Source organism: Maylandia zebra, linkage group LG5 (genome assembly GCF_041146795.1).
Source record: "Maylandia zebra isolate NMK-2024a linkage group LG5, Mzebra_GT3a, whole genome shotgun sequence".
Taxonomy (NCBI): Eukaryota; Metazoa; Chordata; class Actinopteri; order Cichliformes; family Cichlidae; genus Maylandia; species Maylandia zebra.
Window position 1 is genome coordinate 1,791,689 of NC_135171.1, and position 15,812 is coordinate 1,807,500.

Consider the following 15,812-nt stretch of genomic DNA (forward strand, 5'->3'; position numbering starts at 1 on the left):
CGACCGGGAGCCAATGAAGCTGCTGCAGGACAGGAGTGATGTGGTGGACAGAAGGGGTCCTGGTGATGATACGAGCAGCAGAGTCCTGGACGCGTTGGAGCTTGTGGGTGGATGTTTGAGTAAGACCAGAAAGAAGTGAGTTACAATAATCAGTCCGGGAAGTAACAAGGCGGTGGACAAGAATGGCAGCGGCATGTGGGGAGAGAGAAGGACGGAGACGATTATTGTTGCGCAATTGAAAACATGCAGACCGAGTAACGTTATTAATGTGTGAATTGAAAGATAGAGTGCTGTCGAGGATGACACCCAAGCTTTTCACAGAGGAAGAAACGAAGACCAGCGAGTTATTGATAGTAACAGAGAAACTGTTGGTTCTGGATAATGTTGACTTAGTGCCGACCAAGAGGAGCTCGGATTTATTACTGTTGAGTTTGAGAAAATTAGAAGAGAACCATGAATTTAGTTCAGCTAAGCAGAGGGTGAGGGAGGACGGGGAGAGCAGAATCAGGTTTAGTGGACAGATGCAGCTGGGTGTCTGCTTACATATTATTGATTTCAGTTGTGTAAATCTACAAATCACACTGTAAGATAGAAACCCCTGCTGAGCAAAAGGAACAAAGGCTGCTCTCAGTTTTGCCAGAAAACATCTCGATGATCCCCGAGACTTTTGGGAAAATACTCTGTGGCCTGTCTCTGCTGCTCGTCCTCAGAAATGACGAGTATCTCAGCCTTCCACACAGTGAGCCTTTTCTCCTCATTCAGATTGTATCATGGACTTTAGGATCTGCTGTTTGATCTGTTCCTTCCATCTCTCCTGGTTTATTTCTCACCGATCTCACTTCCTGCAGTGACTACAATAAAAACATCCTGTTTGTGGAACAGCACGTGTGTCTGATCACTCTGCACTGCACGCTCAATACAAATCCCACCGCCAGTACGGACCTCAGTCACAAAGAGAAAGCCTCAACACAAAATATGCACAATACATGAATCCCAGCTGTCATGATGTGCACCAAATTAATCCTGTTTTTTCTGTCCTTGCAGCGCTTTCTGTCATCTAGAGCCAGTCAATGTCTCCAGATCAGCTCTAAAGAAGTGCTGATCTTTGAAAATGAATCCACTGTGAGTGAGTGGACAAATGTCATTGTTTTTAAGCCCCACAGATACAATCATAGTCTAACTGTACAATGCAATGTAGTCCAAATAACCCAGCACATATACAGCAGTGAAGAGACAGAGGGGTCAGTGAGCAGGGACCTTTCAAAATGCTACAGTTTAGGTTTTACCTTTGGCAGAATCACACTCTTACTTTTCTGTGTTCGTGTATTTGAAGTGAAATTAAAGCTAATTAGAGCTTAATGGCATGAAAGTGAAAGTGGAAAGTGCTAAAAATACAGAATTATCCTTTTAAGTGAATCTAAACATTTTCCTTCCTCTGTCTAAAAAAGAGCTTCATCTCCTCTCTCTGTTTATACCAAACAGAAAAATTGATTGATTGAATCTTTATTTTGAACATGTTGAAAAAGTACAACAACATAGAATTAAAAGAGACAAATGAACAAAGCAAAACAAAAGGAAAACGAGTAACCACAACTACAAATAACTTTCATGTTCAAAACGGAGCAGGAAGAAGCATAAGCTTATTTAATCCCACCCCTTTTCCACTATCTAGTATCAATAGACTACAGAAATACCTCATTGCAATTACATTATATGTTATGTGTAATTTTTTTTTTTATATATATACATATATGTTTCTATCTATCCATACATACGTATATACACACATACGCACATATACACATTTACAATAACCCCATTAACACCTCAAGGATACACAACCTACAAATAAATATATATATATATATATATATATATATATATATATATATATATATATATATATATATATATATATATATAAAACACCCAGCACGCCCCTGCGGGCGGTTTATCCTTCAAGCTCGGGTCCTCTACCAGAGGCCTGGGAGCTTGAGGGTCCTGCGCAGTATCTTAGCTGTTCCCAGGACTGCGCTCTTCTGGACAGAGATCTCCGATGTTGTTCCCGGGATCTGCTGGAGCCACTCGCCTAGCTTGGGAGTCACCGCACCTAGTGCTCCGATTACCACGGGGACCACCGTTACCTTCACCCTCCACATCCTCTCGAGCTCTTCTCTGAGCCCTTGGTATTTCTCCAGCTTCTCGTGTTCCTTCTTCCTGATATTGCTGTCATTCGGAACCGCTACATCGATCACTACGGCCGTCTTCTTCTGTTTGTCTACCACCACTATGTCCGGTTGGTTAGCCACCACCATTTTGTCCGTCTGTATCTGGAAGTCCCAGATACAGACGGACAATATATATATATATATATATATATATATACATATATACCCATACCAACATTCACGCGCACACACATGAAAATATTAGACAAGAACACCCTATCAAATCTCTACCTTTTCCCTGTACCCTGTAAAAACCATATCCTTAAACCGCTTTTTAAACTGCGCCATGCTTGGACATTGCTTCATATCTTTACTTAGTCTGTTCCACAGCTTCACTCCACACACAGAGATGCAAAAACTTTTTAATGTTGTACGGATACGAGGATGTTTTAAATTTAATTCCCCCCTCAAATTGTATCCCCATTCCCTTCTAGAAAACATTTTTAGAATATTGTCAGGAAGCAGGTTATTTATTGCTTTATATATAATTTGTGCTGTGAGAAAATGAACCAGATCTGTGAATTTTAGAATTTTTGATTTTAAGAGTAGTGGATTTGTATGATCTCTGTAACCAGTTTTATGGATTATCCTTATGGCCCTTTTTTGTAATATAAAGATTGATGATAGCGAACATTTGTAAGTATTGCCCCAAACCTCTGCACAGTAATTCAAATACGGTGCAATCAGGGAACAATAGAGAATGTGGAGTGATTTGTGGTCCAGAATGTGTTTTACTTTACTCAAGATTGAGACACTTCTTGAAATTTTGTTATGTATATGATTTATATGAGACTTCCAGTTTAATTTATCATCTATAATCACACCAAGAAACTTATGTTCAAGTACTCTTTCAATTTCCACACCATCTACATGAATCTGCACTTGTGCATTTCTAAGGGAATTCCCAAATAAGATCATTTTAGTTTTACTTAGATTTAGCGATAGTTTGTTCCTGTTAAACCATTTTTTAATTTTGCACATTTCTGAAGTAATTGTATCCAGCAGCTCCTTTAGATTCCCCCCAGAACAAAAAATATTTGTGTCATCTGCAAATAATACTAATTTTAATATATCAGATGCCTTACAAATATCATTTATATAAATAATAAATCATTTTGGACCCAGTACAGAGCCTTGTGGAACACCACAAGCAATGTCCAAGCATGATGAGGAATGGACACCCAGCTTCACAAATTGTTTCCGGTCACTTAAATAATTTTTCACCCATTGCAGTACAACCCCCCTAATCCCATACCGTTCCAGTTTATTAATTAATATGTCATGATTGATTGTGTCGAATGCTTTCTTGAGATCCAGAAATACTCCAGCTGCATACTGTTTCTGATCTATAGCATTCGTAATCTCCTCAATTGATTCGATTAATGCCAGAGATGTTGATCTTTTTGATCTGAATCCATATTGACTGTCAGAGAGTAATTTATATTTATCTAAGAATTTGTCTAATCGTTTATTAAACAGGTTTTCTAGGATTTTGGAGAATTGTGGTAGTAAAGAAACAGGCCTGTAATTTGTGAAGTGGCGTCTATCCCCGGTTTTATACAGCGGCACAACTTTAGCTATTTTCATTTTGTTTGGCACTTTTCCCGTCTGAAATGATAAGTTGCAAATATATGTTAGAGGTCCTACAATTCCTTCAATGACCTTCTTGACGATTTTCATGTCAATATCATTACAATCAGTGGATGTTTTATATTTACACATGTGTACAATGTCAATTATTTCTTTTTCCTCCACTGATGTGAGGAACATTGAGTTAGGGTTCCTATCAATCAGGTTTTCACTACAGTCTACTGATGGCAGTGACTCAGGAATTTGTTCTGCCAGTTTTGGTCCAATATTTACAAAATAATGATTAAAGCTGTTGACCTTATCAGCAGTGTTTTCCATAATATTGCCATTATCGATAAAGTATTGTGGATAACTTTGTTGTCCAGAATTATTTTTAATGATACCGTTTAAAACATCCCATATTCCTTTCATATTATGTTTATTGTTGTTCAATATTTTACTATAATACTCCTTTCTACATACACGTATAATATTGGTCAACTTATTTTTGTATTTTTTATATTTATTTTCAGCTTCTTTTGTTCTTTGTTTTAGGTATTCCCTATAGAGTGTATTTTTCTTTTTACATGCATTTTGTAAACCCTTAGTGAGCCATGGTCTATCTGAATATTTGTGCTTTCTGTTGTATTTTATTGTTGGACAGTTTTTATCGTACAACTCCATGAATATTCTTAAAAATATGCCATATGCAATATCAATATCAGCTTCTTTGTACACATTGTCCCAGTCCTGATTTAATAGATCGTTCTTAAATGCAGTCATAGTTTCTTCTGTCCTTACACGTCTGTATCTCAGTTGTTCTTCATGCTGATTTTTCTTATAATTAGTGTCATAAACTGCAAAAACTGGTAGGTGATCACTGATGTCATTAATTAATATTCCGCTCACAATGTTGTTTTCCATATTGTTAGTGAAAATATTGTCAAGTAAGGTGGCACAATGTGGTGTAATTCTGCTGGGCCTGGTTATTTTAGGATGTAAACTCAAACTGTACATAGTGTTTAGGAATTCGTCGGTCATTTTATGCTTTTTCGGATTCAACAGGTCAATATTAAAATCACCACAGATAAACATAACTTTTTGATTTGTTTTAGAGAATATTTCCTCTATGAAGTCATTAAATACTTGAATACTAGAGCCAGGTGTTCTATATATACAGCTAATTATTACATTTTTCTCTTTTTCCTTATAAATTTCAATTGTTATACATTCTAGTAAATTATCAATTACAGTTGTCATACTTTCTACCACCTTGTAGTTTAGGTTTTTATCCACATACACAGCTACTCCCCCTCCACTCTTGTTCCTTCTATTTACAAAATTCACTTCATATCCCTCCAGTCCAAAGTCCATTCCTTTCTCCGCATTGATCCATGTTTCAGAAATGGCAATAATTCCAAATGGATTTGTCAACTCATTTAGATATTCCTTTATATTGTTGAAGTTGGCATACAGACTTCTGCTATTAAAATGGATTATTGATAATTTATTTTCCGTGTTGATGGTGTGCTTAAACTGTTCATCAGTGAAGTAGCAGCAGTTACAGCTGATGTTGTAGAAGAAATTATTTTCCGGGTCTATATCCTTTTCTAAGTCTAGAACATTATGGTCTGTGTATTGAAATGTTCTCAGTTCCAGATTATCATAAAGAGAATTCCAATGAGTCATGTTGATATTGTTGCCGGATGCAGATGAAGTTCTTTTGGACTGTGCCATGTGTTGTGTTGTGTGTCACGTCACATGTGTATTCATACCTCCAGAGTAAGTTGACCTCAGTATTTGTCCCGCTCTTCCATATTTCTGATGACCAACACTTTGGCTTGTTCCGGTGTTCCATTGAGTTTAATGAATACTTTGCAGTTGGTGGTCCATGTATTTTGAATTTTTCCCTGTTTCTTCAAGTAACGTGCTTTCCTGGCAATGTCCGCATTTCTTTTTATCAGATGTTCGTTCATGAAGACATCGGATCCTTTCAGTTTCCTTCCTTGTTTTAACAGTGCTGTTTTCTGTTTTCTGTTTGCAAATCTCACAATGATGGCTGGTTTGTTACTGTCATTTTTTCGGGGTAGAGGGTGGCAAGCCTCAATGTTGTTATAATCCACTTCCACACCTTTGGACCGTAGACAGGTAACCACTTGATGCTCCGTGGAGTTGACATCTTCCTCTCCTGGCCCTCCTACATTGTCAGTGGCGACCGCCCGGGCGTATGACCGGGGTTTGATGCGAAGCCCCGTGATGATAACATCGTTCATCCGGGTGTCCTGCTCCAAATCCGCCACTCTGTTCTCCAGGTACGCCAGCCGCCGATCCTTCTCGGCGTTCTGGATGCGGAGAGCCTTAACTTCCTCGACCAGGTCCAGGATGGCTTTCTGCTGCAGTTTGACAGTAGAAATCTCCTCTGTCATAAACTCCAGCGACTTCTTAATATCGTCTCCTTCCTCGGCTGACAGAACTTTTTTCGGGCCCATGCTGAGAGACGCTCTTGTAGCGTTGCCGTGACGACCGGCTAGCTAGTTGATGCTAGCGTCCTTCCTCTCTCTCACCGCTACGGTTCAAAAACATCAACTTCTGAGTTTTCCAGAGGTCGCAAATGACGAGCCACCACTTCTGGACGGTTTCCCACACACGCTCTCAAAGATTAGTATCCCCGGAGAGATGCCGTTTTCAGGAGATATGTTAAGTTTGCCAACGTTTCATTCAGTGAACAATATCAATTGTTCACTGAATGAAACGTTGGCAAACTTGTTTTCTAACAGTAAACATTTTTCTAACATTTGTTTCCAGTTTCTGTCTTTTCATGTGTTGTCCCGTAATCTGAACTGGAGCCCAATGAAGCAGAGTGTAATCACCTCCTACGAGCCATCCTGTCACAGTGAGTGGAAGCTGCAGTATCATATACTGGCTCTTTGTCATTTACAATGTGAGCTATTCATGGTGGCCTAAAACAAACTGTGTGCACGCACTTGTTGTTAAAGGGAATCCTCCTGCAAAGCCACAAGTCAGCGTCACCTCTGTTTCCTGCTTGTCCAAAGTGAACCGTGATGAAAAGATGAATTCATACAGCAGTGAAGCAGCAGGATCATCATGGACGCACGAGCTTGTTTGTTTTGTGGCACCACAAGGGAGCCTGGAGTGACTGGAGCTCCACTGGATCATCACCAGTAGGAAGAAAAAAAACCACCACGTGGAACATTTTTGTAGAATCGTTGCAAATTTTCCAGCACACACTGGATGTGATCTGGGAATGCAGTTTCTTGCAACGTGCACTCAGATATTTATGCAATACTTCTGTAAGAATGCTGTTTGTTGACTTCAGCTCAGCATTCAGTACAGGCATTCCCTCCAAGCTGATCACCAAACTTGTGGCTCCTAGACTCAGCAACTCCATCTGTACCTGGATCGTGGACTTTCTGACCAACAGACCCTGGCATGTAAGGTCAGGCCATAACTGCTCTACCACCATCACACTCAACACTGGCACTCCACAGGGCTGTGTGCTGAGCCCGTTCCTCTATGACTGCAGACCTCGGTCCAGATCCAACTCCATCATCCAGTCTGCAGATGACACCGCGGTGACTGTCTCATCAGAGACAATAATGAGTCTGCTACAGGGAAGAGTAAAGCACCTAGCTGTGTGGTGCTGACAATAACCTGCTCCTGAGTACCAGCAAAACCAAAGAGCTCATTGTGGACTTCAGGAGGGAGAACAGAGACCCCCCATGTCCCCATCTACATAAATGGCACAGCTGTTGAACGGGTCTCCAGCTTCAAGTTCTTGGGGATCCACATCTCTGAGAATCTGTCCTGGTCAACTGACACCTCCAGCCTGGTCAAGAAGGCCCATCAGCGCCTTTTTTTCTTTATGATACTGAAGAAGAACCACCTGTCTGCTGACATACTGGTTAACTTCTACCACTATGTGATAGAGAGCATCCTGACCAACTGTGTCACAGTGTGGTATGGGAACTGCTCTGTTGCTGGCCACAAGGCACTGCAGCGTGTGGTGAAAGCTGCCCAACGCATCACAGGGACTCCACTTCCTGCCATTGAGGATGTCCACAAGAAGAGATGTCTATGCCGAGCACGCATCATTCTCGGGGACTCCTCTCATCCTGCCTCCAGCTCCTCCCCTCCAGAAGGCGCTACAGGAGCCTTCAGACTAAAACCAGCAGGTTTAGGAAGAGCTCCTCCCCCACAGCTGTCACCCTACACTGTTCACTGTTACAGTCTGTTCAGAGAGCTACGCTTCCACTGCTGCAGATATATTCATAGCACTCTGTAGATCTGTTTACCTCACACCGATACATCTGCATATATGTAGCACATCTGTATATTTGCTCTTATTGCACTTACTGATAAGATGCAAACTGTATTTTGTTAGCCTGTATTGGACATGTGTAATGACAGTAAAGTTTAATTCTAAATGCTAAACATTTAAACAAAAGCAGCTCCACAGCTACAGGAGAAGTTTTTAGAAGTGAATTTTAGAAGGCCAGTAAAGAGAGCATGGAGACAGATGGAGGACGCCAAATCCACTGAATCTACACGCTTCCTGTTTCCACCTCATCCTTCCAGTGCTCTACTATACTCCCTGCTCTCTCTACCACAGCTGCCTTTGAACTTGCCTGGGCCAGGTCTGAGTCCAGCTTTGGTACTCCTGCCAGGTCACATGACACAGGGGTGTGGTCTGATGTCAGCAGGCAGGTCAGTGGAGCCCTCTGGTGGTGGCAGTGAAACAGGAGGAGGCCTGAGAACAGACAGCATGTCAGGGTTTCTGGGTCTTTGACCCAGTATTCTTAGTTCATGTTCACTGTTTATATTCTGTCTGCTTCACCTCCTGTTTTATTGTGTTAGCCTTGGTCCATGTGCATTATGTTCCGTCCTCTTCCCGTTTATCATTAGGTCATTATGTTCAGCTGTGTACTCACCAGGTTCTAATCTCTCATCACTCAGCCTGTGTATTTATGTCCCTCAGTTCAACCAGTCCAATGTCGTGTCATTGATGTTATTGTGATGTTGTTCTCGCCGCTGTTAGGTTGTCCTCTGTTCAGTTCCGTCAGGTCAGCCGGTCAGTTGTCAGTCAGTCTTTCATTCATCCATTCAGTCAGTCGGCCAGCCGTTTCCTACTTCTGTTCTGTTTGTTCACTCCGTTGACAATAAAACACCAATCTTCACCTACCTGTGAGTCCAGCGTTTGGGTCCTCCTTCTTTCGTCCACGACCTCATCCTGACACAGCAGGCTTAACTAGCAGGACAAAGTAGCATGTAGTACTTGAAGGAGTCATCACAGCCAATCAGCTCTCAGGAAAATGGAACATCACATACATTTGCTCTTCTTTGATTTTCATCAATGTATTTCCTTTGAAATTTAAAAAATTTACATTTTTTTTTATTTGAAAATATTTCCTTCTGTCAATATTTCTGCCTGATTAGAAGCTCACTTCCTGTCACTCTACAATAAAACAATGTAAAGGCTGCGCTCTCTGCCCTCCCACTAGCTGACACAAGTAAACTGAAAAACACAATTTTGAAAACACTGGAAAGACCTCAAGACATGTATTCTTTTGCTTACTATGTAAACAAAAATTCCCACCAAGGCTTTTCAGTGTGAAATGTAGAGTGTAGAGAAACTACCAGTGCCAGGTTGTCTCCATCTAGTGGTGAATAACACATCACCACTACACCAGGTGAGCTTTTCTCTGTGCACAGTGACACAAAACTCATTTAACAACATAAACTATTTAAAAAATGATGTAGGCAGATCAAGGCAATGTTACAGATTCAGTAAGAACAGAAGTTTATTGCAATGCTTCAAATATGCAGGGCGTCACACTAACACAGCTGCTTGTGTCCAGCATCGCTCTGTTATTATCAATTTGATTCGAAACGTGTCCAGGTTATTGTCTTAAACTTGCATTAATGATTTTGTCTACTGTCAGTTACGCTGGAGGGCATTTTTAATGAGCTTAAATTACATTTTGAGTTGAATTCACTGATACTGCAGTACTGATGATGATGAGCCTTTATCTGTCACTACAATGTTACACGTACATGTCGTACACGTTATCCTGATGTTTCCCAACTGCTCTTGTTAAAAAAAACTGAACTCATAAAATGACACAAGTTGATATAAAGAATAGATTTTATTCCACAAATGTAGTGAAATGCAGTTTTTTAAATTATAGAAACAATTAAATACAGCCATTTAAAACAAGCAAACAACCATTTTCTCACTAAACCGGTTGTGTTCCTGCCTGTTATGCATGAACAACAGATTCAAATCGGTAAAGAAGGGAACATTCAGCCTTTATCCACTTTGGAAAAATGCAGTGTTGCTGTGAACATGAAACGTTGAAACAGATTGCAGATTAGTGATAAATATACAGGCAGCAATATGAAACCATGAGAGATGTGACTGGCACAAATACAGGTAAGGTTTCATTCAAATAGGACCAAAAACATCAGCTTTGGTGTTCATGAAGCTGAAATTCATTTCCATTAAAGCTTGTCGTATGTTTCTCATTCAAAGGCAGCTGGTACAGCGCAGGTCTGAGTAACCTGTACATGCTGAAGTAACTTTGGTCTCCAAGCACGACGAGCAGTAGAAGGTACAGTGAGAGTTGTTATACTGCATATTCATACTTATACCTATGAATACTGCGTCTGTACACCACCACAGGGTATTTCAGATAAAGTCTGTCATGCTGTTATTCACCTGTGCAGGAATTACATTGTCTAAAACGTAAACTCACAAAATTTTAAATTTGAGTTTTATTGTTTCTAATCTGTCTGTCTGATTTATTTTGATTTTTAATGACAGCCTCTACTTACTTATCTCGGAGCTCCTAGTTCTTGTGAACAGCCACTAAATATAAATTTATCATTTGGGATCAAATCTTTCAGCTTTTTAATGAGCAACATGTCGCGTGCAGCAATGAAACTGCCTGTCAGTCAACTGTCCAATTACTTTTGAGTCTTTAAAATAGAGAGTATGTATAAAATGGTTGTAATTCCTCAGACAGTGTTATATTACAGTTACATACTAACTGCACTGCTACATGTGAGCTCAGCCCTGGCAGGTACTGAGATCGTCAGCTTTTTTACGGAGTTGTGTCAGAAGTCTTTTAAGCTCGACATCGAGCTGTTCAAGATTTGTTGATTTCTGAACTATCTCGTCCTGCAGTCTTTGGATGGAGTCGGCTTTTCCTAGAAGAAAACAAACACCAGGAGCATTACAGGGAGTGGCACACACTGTCTGTGTCAGGACCGTACAACTGGATTTCTGATATATTTAGTCATTACAGAGCGCCACACAGAATGTCCACAGAAGCATAATATTAGACCACCAAGTCAGCGGGGGTTAGCTCATGGTAGCAGCACGCAACAACAAAGTTACCTGTAAAAATTCAACTGAACTGTTGATATGAAAACTTTCTTACTAACCTCACAATCAACACTTTATGCTTTATGACTAAATGTCCTACTTTCCCCAATGAACTGAGGATGCATTGAGTGAATTTTTTTCTTTTAGTGGAAATGTTGGTTAAATTACCGTCTAGAGCCTGCAGCATGTTTTGGGTTATGTTAGCCAGAGCTCCTGCATCCTGCTGCAGTTTGTTCAGTCGATCCCCCGCTGGCTCCGTCTCACCATCTGTCCCGGGAACAACTTTCTCTTTAAGATGGTCAAGGTGCTTCTCCAGAGTCAACAGGTTCTACAAGTACACACATAATATGGCACTCAGTCTTAGTCTTAATCCACAGCGTTTAATATGATGTTGCCAAACCTTTGCTTCAAGTCTTATAGGAAGACTTTCCACAAGGTTCAGGAGTGTTTATGGGAATGTTGACCATTCTTCCAGAAGCACATTAGTGAGGTCAAACACTGAGGTTGCACAAGAAAACTCATAGTGTGAGTTTTCCTCTTTCTGCACCAAACTCACTCATGCTTGTGTTCATGGACCTTGCTTTGGGCTCTGGTGCACAGACCATCTCCCAAGTGTTCTCACAAAATAGTCCGAAATGCATCGGCACGCTGAAGCAGGAAGAAGTCCTTCCACTAGAATTAAGGGGAGAACACAACTCCTGAAAGACAATGCTACACAATAATTCCCCCAAACTTTACACTTGGCACAGAACTCCTCTGGCAGTCACCAAACCCTGCTTTAGAGCCTTTGTAGCCTCGCGCTTGACACCACTGCATCCAACGCTTTGCATTGTGCTGGGTGATGTCAGTCTAGGCTGCAGCTGCTCAGCCATAGAAACCCAGTCTGTGAAACTCCCTGTGGACTGTTCATGAGCTAATCTCACGGTCACATGAAGCTTGGAGTCCTATGTGCTTCAGCCTCTGCTGCTCACTCTGTGATTCTACAGGGCCTACCACTTCATGCTTGAGTTCCTGTCAGTCGCTTCCGTTTTTTAAATACCACTAACATTTGGAATATTTAGCAGTGAGGAAATTTCACATCTGGACTGGTTGCACAGGTGACATCGTATCCCAGTAACACGCTGGAATTCACTCAGCCTCTTAAAGCGACCCATGCCTTCAGAAATGTTGGTAGAAGCAGTCTGCATATGTGATGCTTCATTATATACACAGAAGTAGAAGTAATTGGAAGACCTGAATTCAATGACCTGGATGGGTGAGGAAATACTTTGGCAGTGTAGTGTAAATAGGAGCTAAATAAACCTAGCTACAGTTTAATCTGGCCTACCTGAAATGTGAATTCTTCACTTTTATTTAAATTTGTAACTTTAAAAATATAAACAAATACTGAGAAGAAAGCATTTTCATTAAATGTTAGCGACAATCTGTTACCGAAGATATCCACGACTTTATTCAGCAGCATGAAGAACAACGACCCACAAAGCCCAGAACCAGTCTGCACTGCAAAAACACACTATGAGCTTTCAAGTGTGCGCACACTCATTACATTCATTTATATTCACGTTTACAGATGACTGATAAATGCAAATAGAAGCTCACACTGGGTTCTTCTTCTCTCTTCCTTATTAAAGTCAGTGCTCGTCTGTCAGTCTAAAGCAGCTACAGCAGATCTTTTACCTGATTTCCAGCAGCTGCTTCTTTATCAGCTTTTTCTGCATTTTCCCGTGCATCTTCAGCCTGCTGACCTCCATCCTCCAGCAGGTCTCTCAGCTTTTCCAGCTGGGGTTTCATTGGCTTTATCAGTGTTGCTACATCGTCCAGAGCCTTCTCTACTGGCACCAGCTGGTCTTTGGCCTGTATGAAGAAAACCCATCCAAACTCAGCCTATAAGCAGTTTTTATTGTAATAAATAGACCATTGTTTCGTCTACGCTTTCTACCTTAGTAAGGTTGTTATTCAAGGTCTCTAGGACATTCATTTTGTCTTGCAATTTGTGTTCCAGCTCAGCAAGGGAAGGGCTCACTGAGGTGAAGCCTGCCAGCAGCCCATCAACATCAGCCTTCACTCCCAGTGCTGTGTCCCTGCAAGCACAGAAACCATTAGTTTGAAGGACTGATGGGTAAAAACGACAAAAAATAAGGACTGGATTAAACCAGTCTGGAAAAACGAATCCCTGATTAAATGTAAGGCACTAATGCTCATGTTCATGAAGACATAGACTTTGTTAGTTCTGCATTAGGGACATTCACGTGGCTGTACAAGCATGTGTTCGGTCTCCAGCTTGGTCTGTACAAACGGTGGGAGCAAAGATGATAATTCTTTAAAAAACGGAGCATCTTATTCAACAGTTTGACAGTGAAGTGCGAGCATCAACCTGGCATCCTGTGCATCCTGTAGCAGTTTCTTGGCTGCATCTAACTGTGGCTCAGCTTCCTTCAGCACCGCTGTGCTGTCTGGTAGGTTGGCTGTCAGATCCTTCAGCTCCTGCAGCTTCCCTTTAAGCCCTGCCAATCTGGGGGGCAGCTTGGCATTCAGGATCCAGTCGCTCACCTCCTGGACATGGGTCAGGTTAGCGGATGGGTCTGGTCACCAAAATAGGAAAAGCTAGAGTTTAGTACTGGAGCTGGAGTTTGCACTGTGGTGGTGTTTAAAGGGTGACTGATCTCAGCATCAGTTACACCCAAAGAAGTTTCACCCTCCATCTCAAAGTGGTTCCACTCATGCTACAATCCTAAAACAGTCGTACCTGACAGGAAGTCTTTGAGCTCTTTCACAACGCTGCGTGTCTCATTTAGGTCGTCTTCGAGTTTATCTCTGGCCTGCTGCAGCTTACTGGACAGCTTCTCTGTAGACTGCCTCACCTGATTGGTTATCTCCTGTGTTTTCTGCAGCTGTGCACACATTGACATTGAATAACTACTTGAGATGTGTAAACGGATTAAGAATGACTTGTGTGAATAACAAAACTCATTATTTGTATGTAGCTATAAGTGTCTACCTTCTCTGCAGCATCGGTGATCCTCCCAGAGAGTTTGTTGAGTCCTTCCCTCACATCATTGGCATCAGCGTCTGCCTTCTTGCTCAGAGGCAGAGCGCCCACACACTTTCCCCCCTTTTCACAGGGTGCGTCTCCCCCTGGTGTGCACAAATCTTCAATTTCACACTGGAGAGGTGTGCAGGACTCGGAGTGAACACTGCCACACACCTGAAAAACAGAGTTAGAGGTGGAGGGCAATGACGGTTACTAGTGTGAATGACAGAAAATGAACTTTCACTCCATCTCAGGACAAACAAGAAAGATTATGATTAATGGCCTGGATTATGCTCACACTGAGAAATATGACACATATGCATATGGATGCTTATTTAAGATAATGATCTTTCAGTTTTACTCATATGCTGCAAGTCAGCTAAACAGTAGATCAAGAAGTTTACTAGTTACTTGTTTGGCAACAGGAGTGAGGTTGGGTTGGGAGGCCATGCTGTTGTTCAGTTTATCCAGATCTCTGGTGTTGGCCGGCTGAACTTTGCTCTGAATGTCCTCAGTTTTTTCTCGGACACCAGTTGATTCCTTTATGGTATTTTTCCCGGCCTCAACTTTTTTGGTGGCGTCTGTCGAGTTATCGTAGGCGTAGCTGATGGTGTTAAATGCCCCTGCAAAGACAGGAAAAGTCTACATGAGTGGATTTCATGCTGTTGTGATACAAAAATAGTCATCAGTCACATCTGTAGAATTGCAGCGAATGCTTAGTCTTTTCTGACCTGTGTTGGGACTGATAGGGTTCTTTGTGGCATCTTTCTTGGCATTGTACACCAGCATGAAGTTTTCCAGCAGGTCCTGCAGTTTGTCCAGCTCAGAGTCCAGACCAGGAGTTTTTGTCAGGGGTGAAAGGTCATTATCAACCTGGTACCTGGAGATGATATTATCAATGAAAAAACAGTGTAAGGTGATTGAATTTAAGGGTGATTCGTATTTGTGAAACCTAGAATTAAGTTCGTCAGCAGTTTCCCACCTGAGCTCCTTCAGCTTAGAAAGAGCATCACGTGTATCAGTGATGGGTGAGAAGGACATGGAGTTCTGGATGACTTTCAAAGTGGCCTCCAGGTAACTGATGCGGGGCCCAAAGTCAGCGCCGCCTCCAGACTGAGACGATAATCTGGAAGCAAGTTCCAACAGGACCAAGCTGACATTCTTTCGCTGAGCGTTTAGGCTGAAGAAGCAGGAGGGACACATCTCGCAGTCAGGGAAGGAGTCGCAGCGGTCACGACTGCAGGAGTCGCAGCGAGCTCCAGAGACGCCCGGTCGGCACAAACAGACTCCCGACTGCTTGTCACAAACTCCTGGGAGGGTTCCATTGGCATCACAGTCACAGGCTAAGACAGAGGATGGTCATACAGATCAGTTACGAAGCGTTTTTCAAAATGGAAAGGTTGCAGACATTCAGCCATGCTCAGAGGGCTTACATCACATTCTTTTTAAATTTGGGCTTTTAATGATTTCTTTGAACTTTTTTCTCGGGTGGATTGATTGTGTTTCATTGTCCTGCTGTAACACCAAGTCGTGTCCAAGATTCAACCATTCTATTGATTTGAGGTGAATTTGAATAACT

At 41.7% G+C, this 15,812-nt stretch overlaps 1 protein-coding gene across 2 annotated transcripts in view; it reads right to left on the bottom strand.

Annotated features, from left to right (window-relative positions):
* Positions 1-9,942: 9,942 nt before the first annotated feature.
* lamb3 (laminin subunit beta 3) overlaps positions 9,943-15,812 on the bottom strand; it is an 18,898-nt gene continuing 13,028 nt past the window's right edge. For both annotated transcript variants that reach the window (XM_076883638.1, XM_004571422.2), the window contains exons 13-22: positions 15,216-15,576; positions 14,965-15,113; positions 14,645-14,856; positions 14,201-14,407; positions 13,949-14,093; positions 13,577-13,784; positions 13,142-13,283; positions 12,880-13,056; positions 11,371-11,530; positions 9,943-11,024 (exon numbers count right to left, since the gene is read on the bottom strand). In XM_076883638.1, the coding sequence (XP_076739753.1) occupies positions 10,885-11,024; positions 11,371-11,530; positions 12,880-13,056; positions 13,142-13,283; positions 13,577-13,784; positions 13,949-14,093; positions 14,201-14,407; positions 14,645-14,856; positions 14,965-15,113; positions 15,216-15,576 (1,901 nt within the window). In that variant the 3' untranslated portion in view covers positions 9,943-10,884. The remainder of the gene's footprint in view (positions 11,025-11,370; positions 11,531-12,879; positions 13,057-13,141; positions 13,284-13,576; positions 13,785-13,948; positions 14,094-14,200; positions 14,408-14,644; positions 14,857-14,964; positions 15,114-15,215; positions 15,577-15,812) is intronic.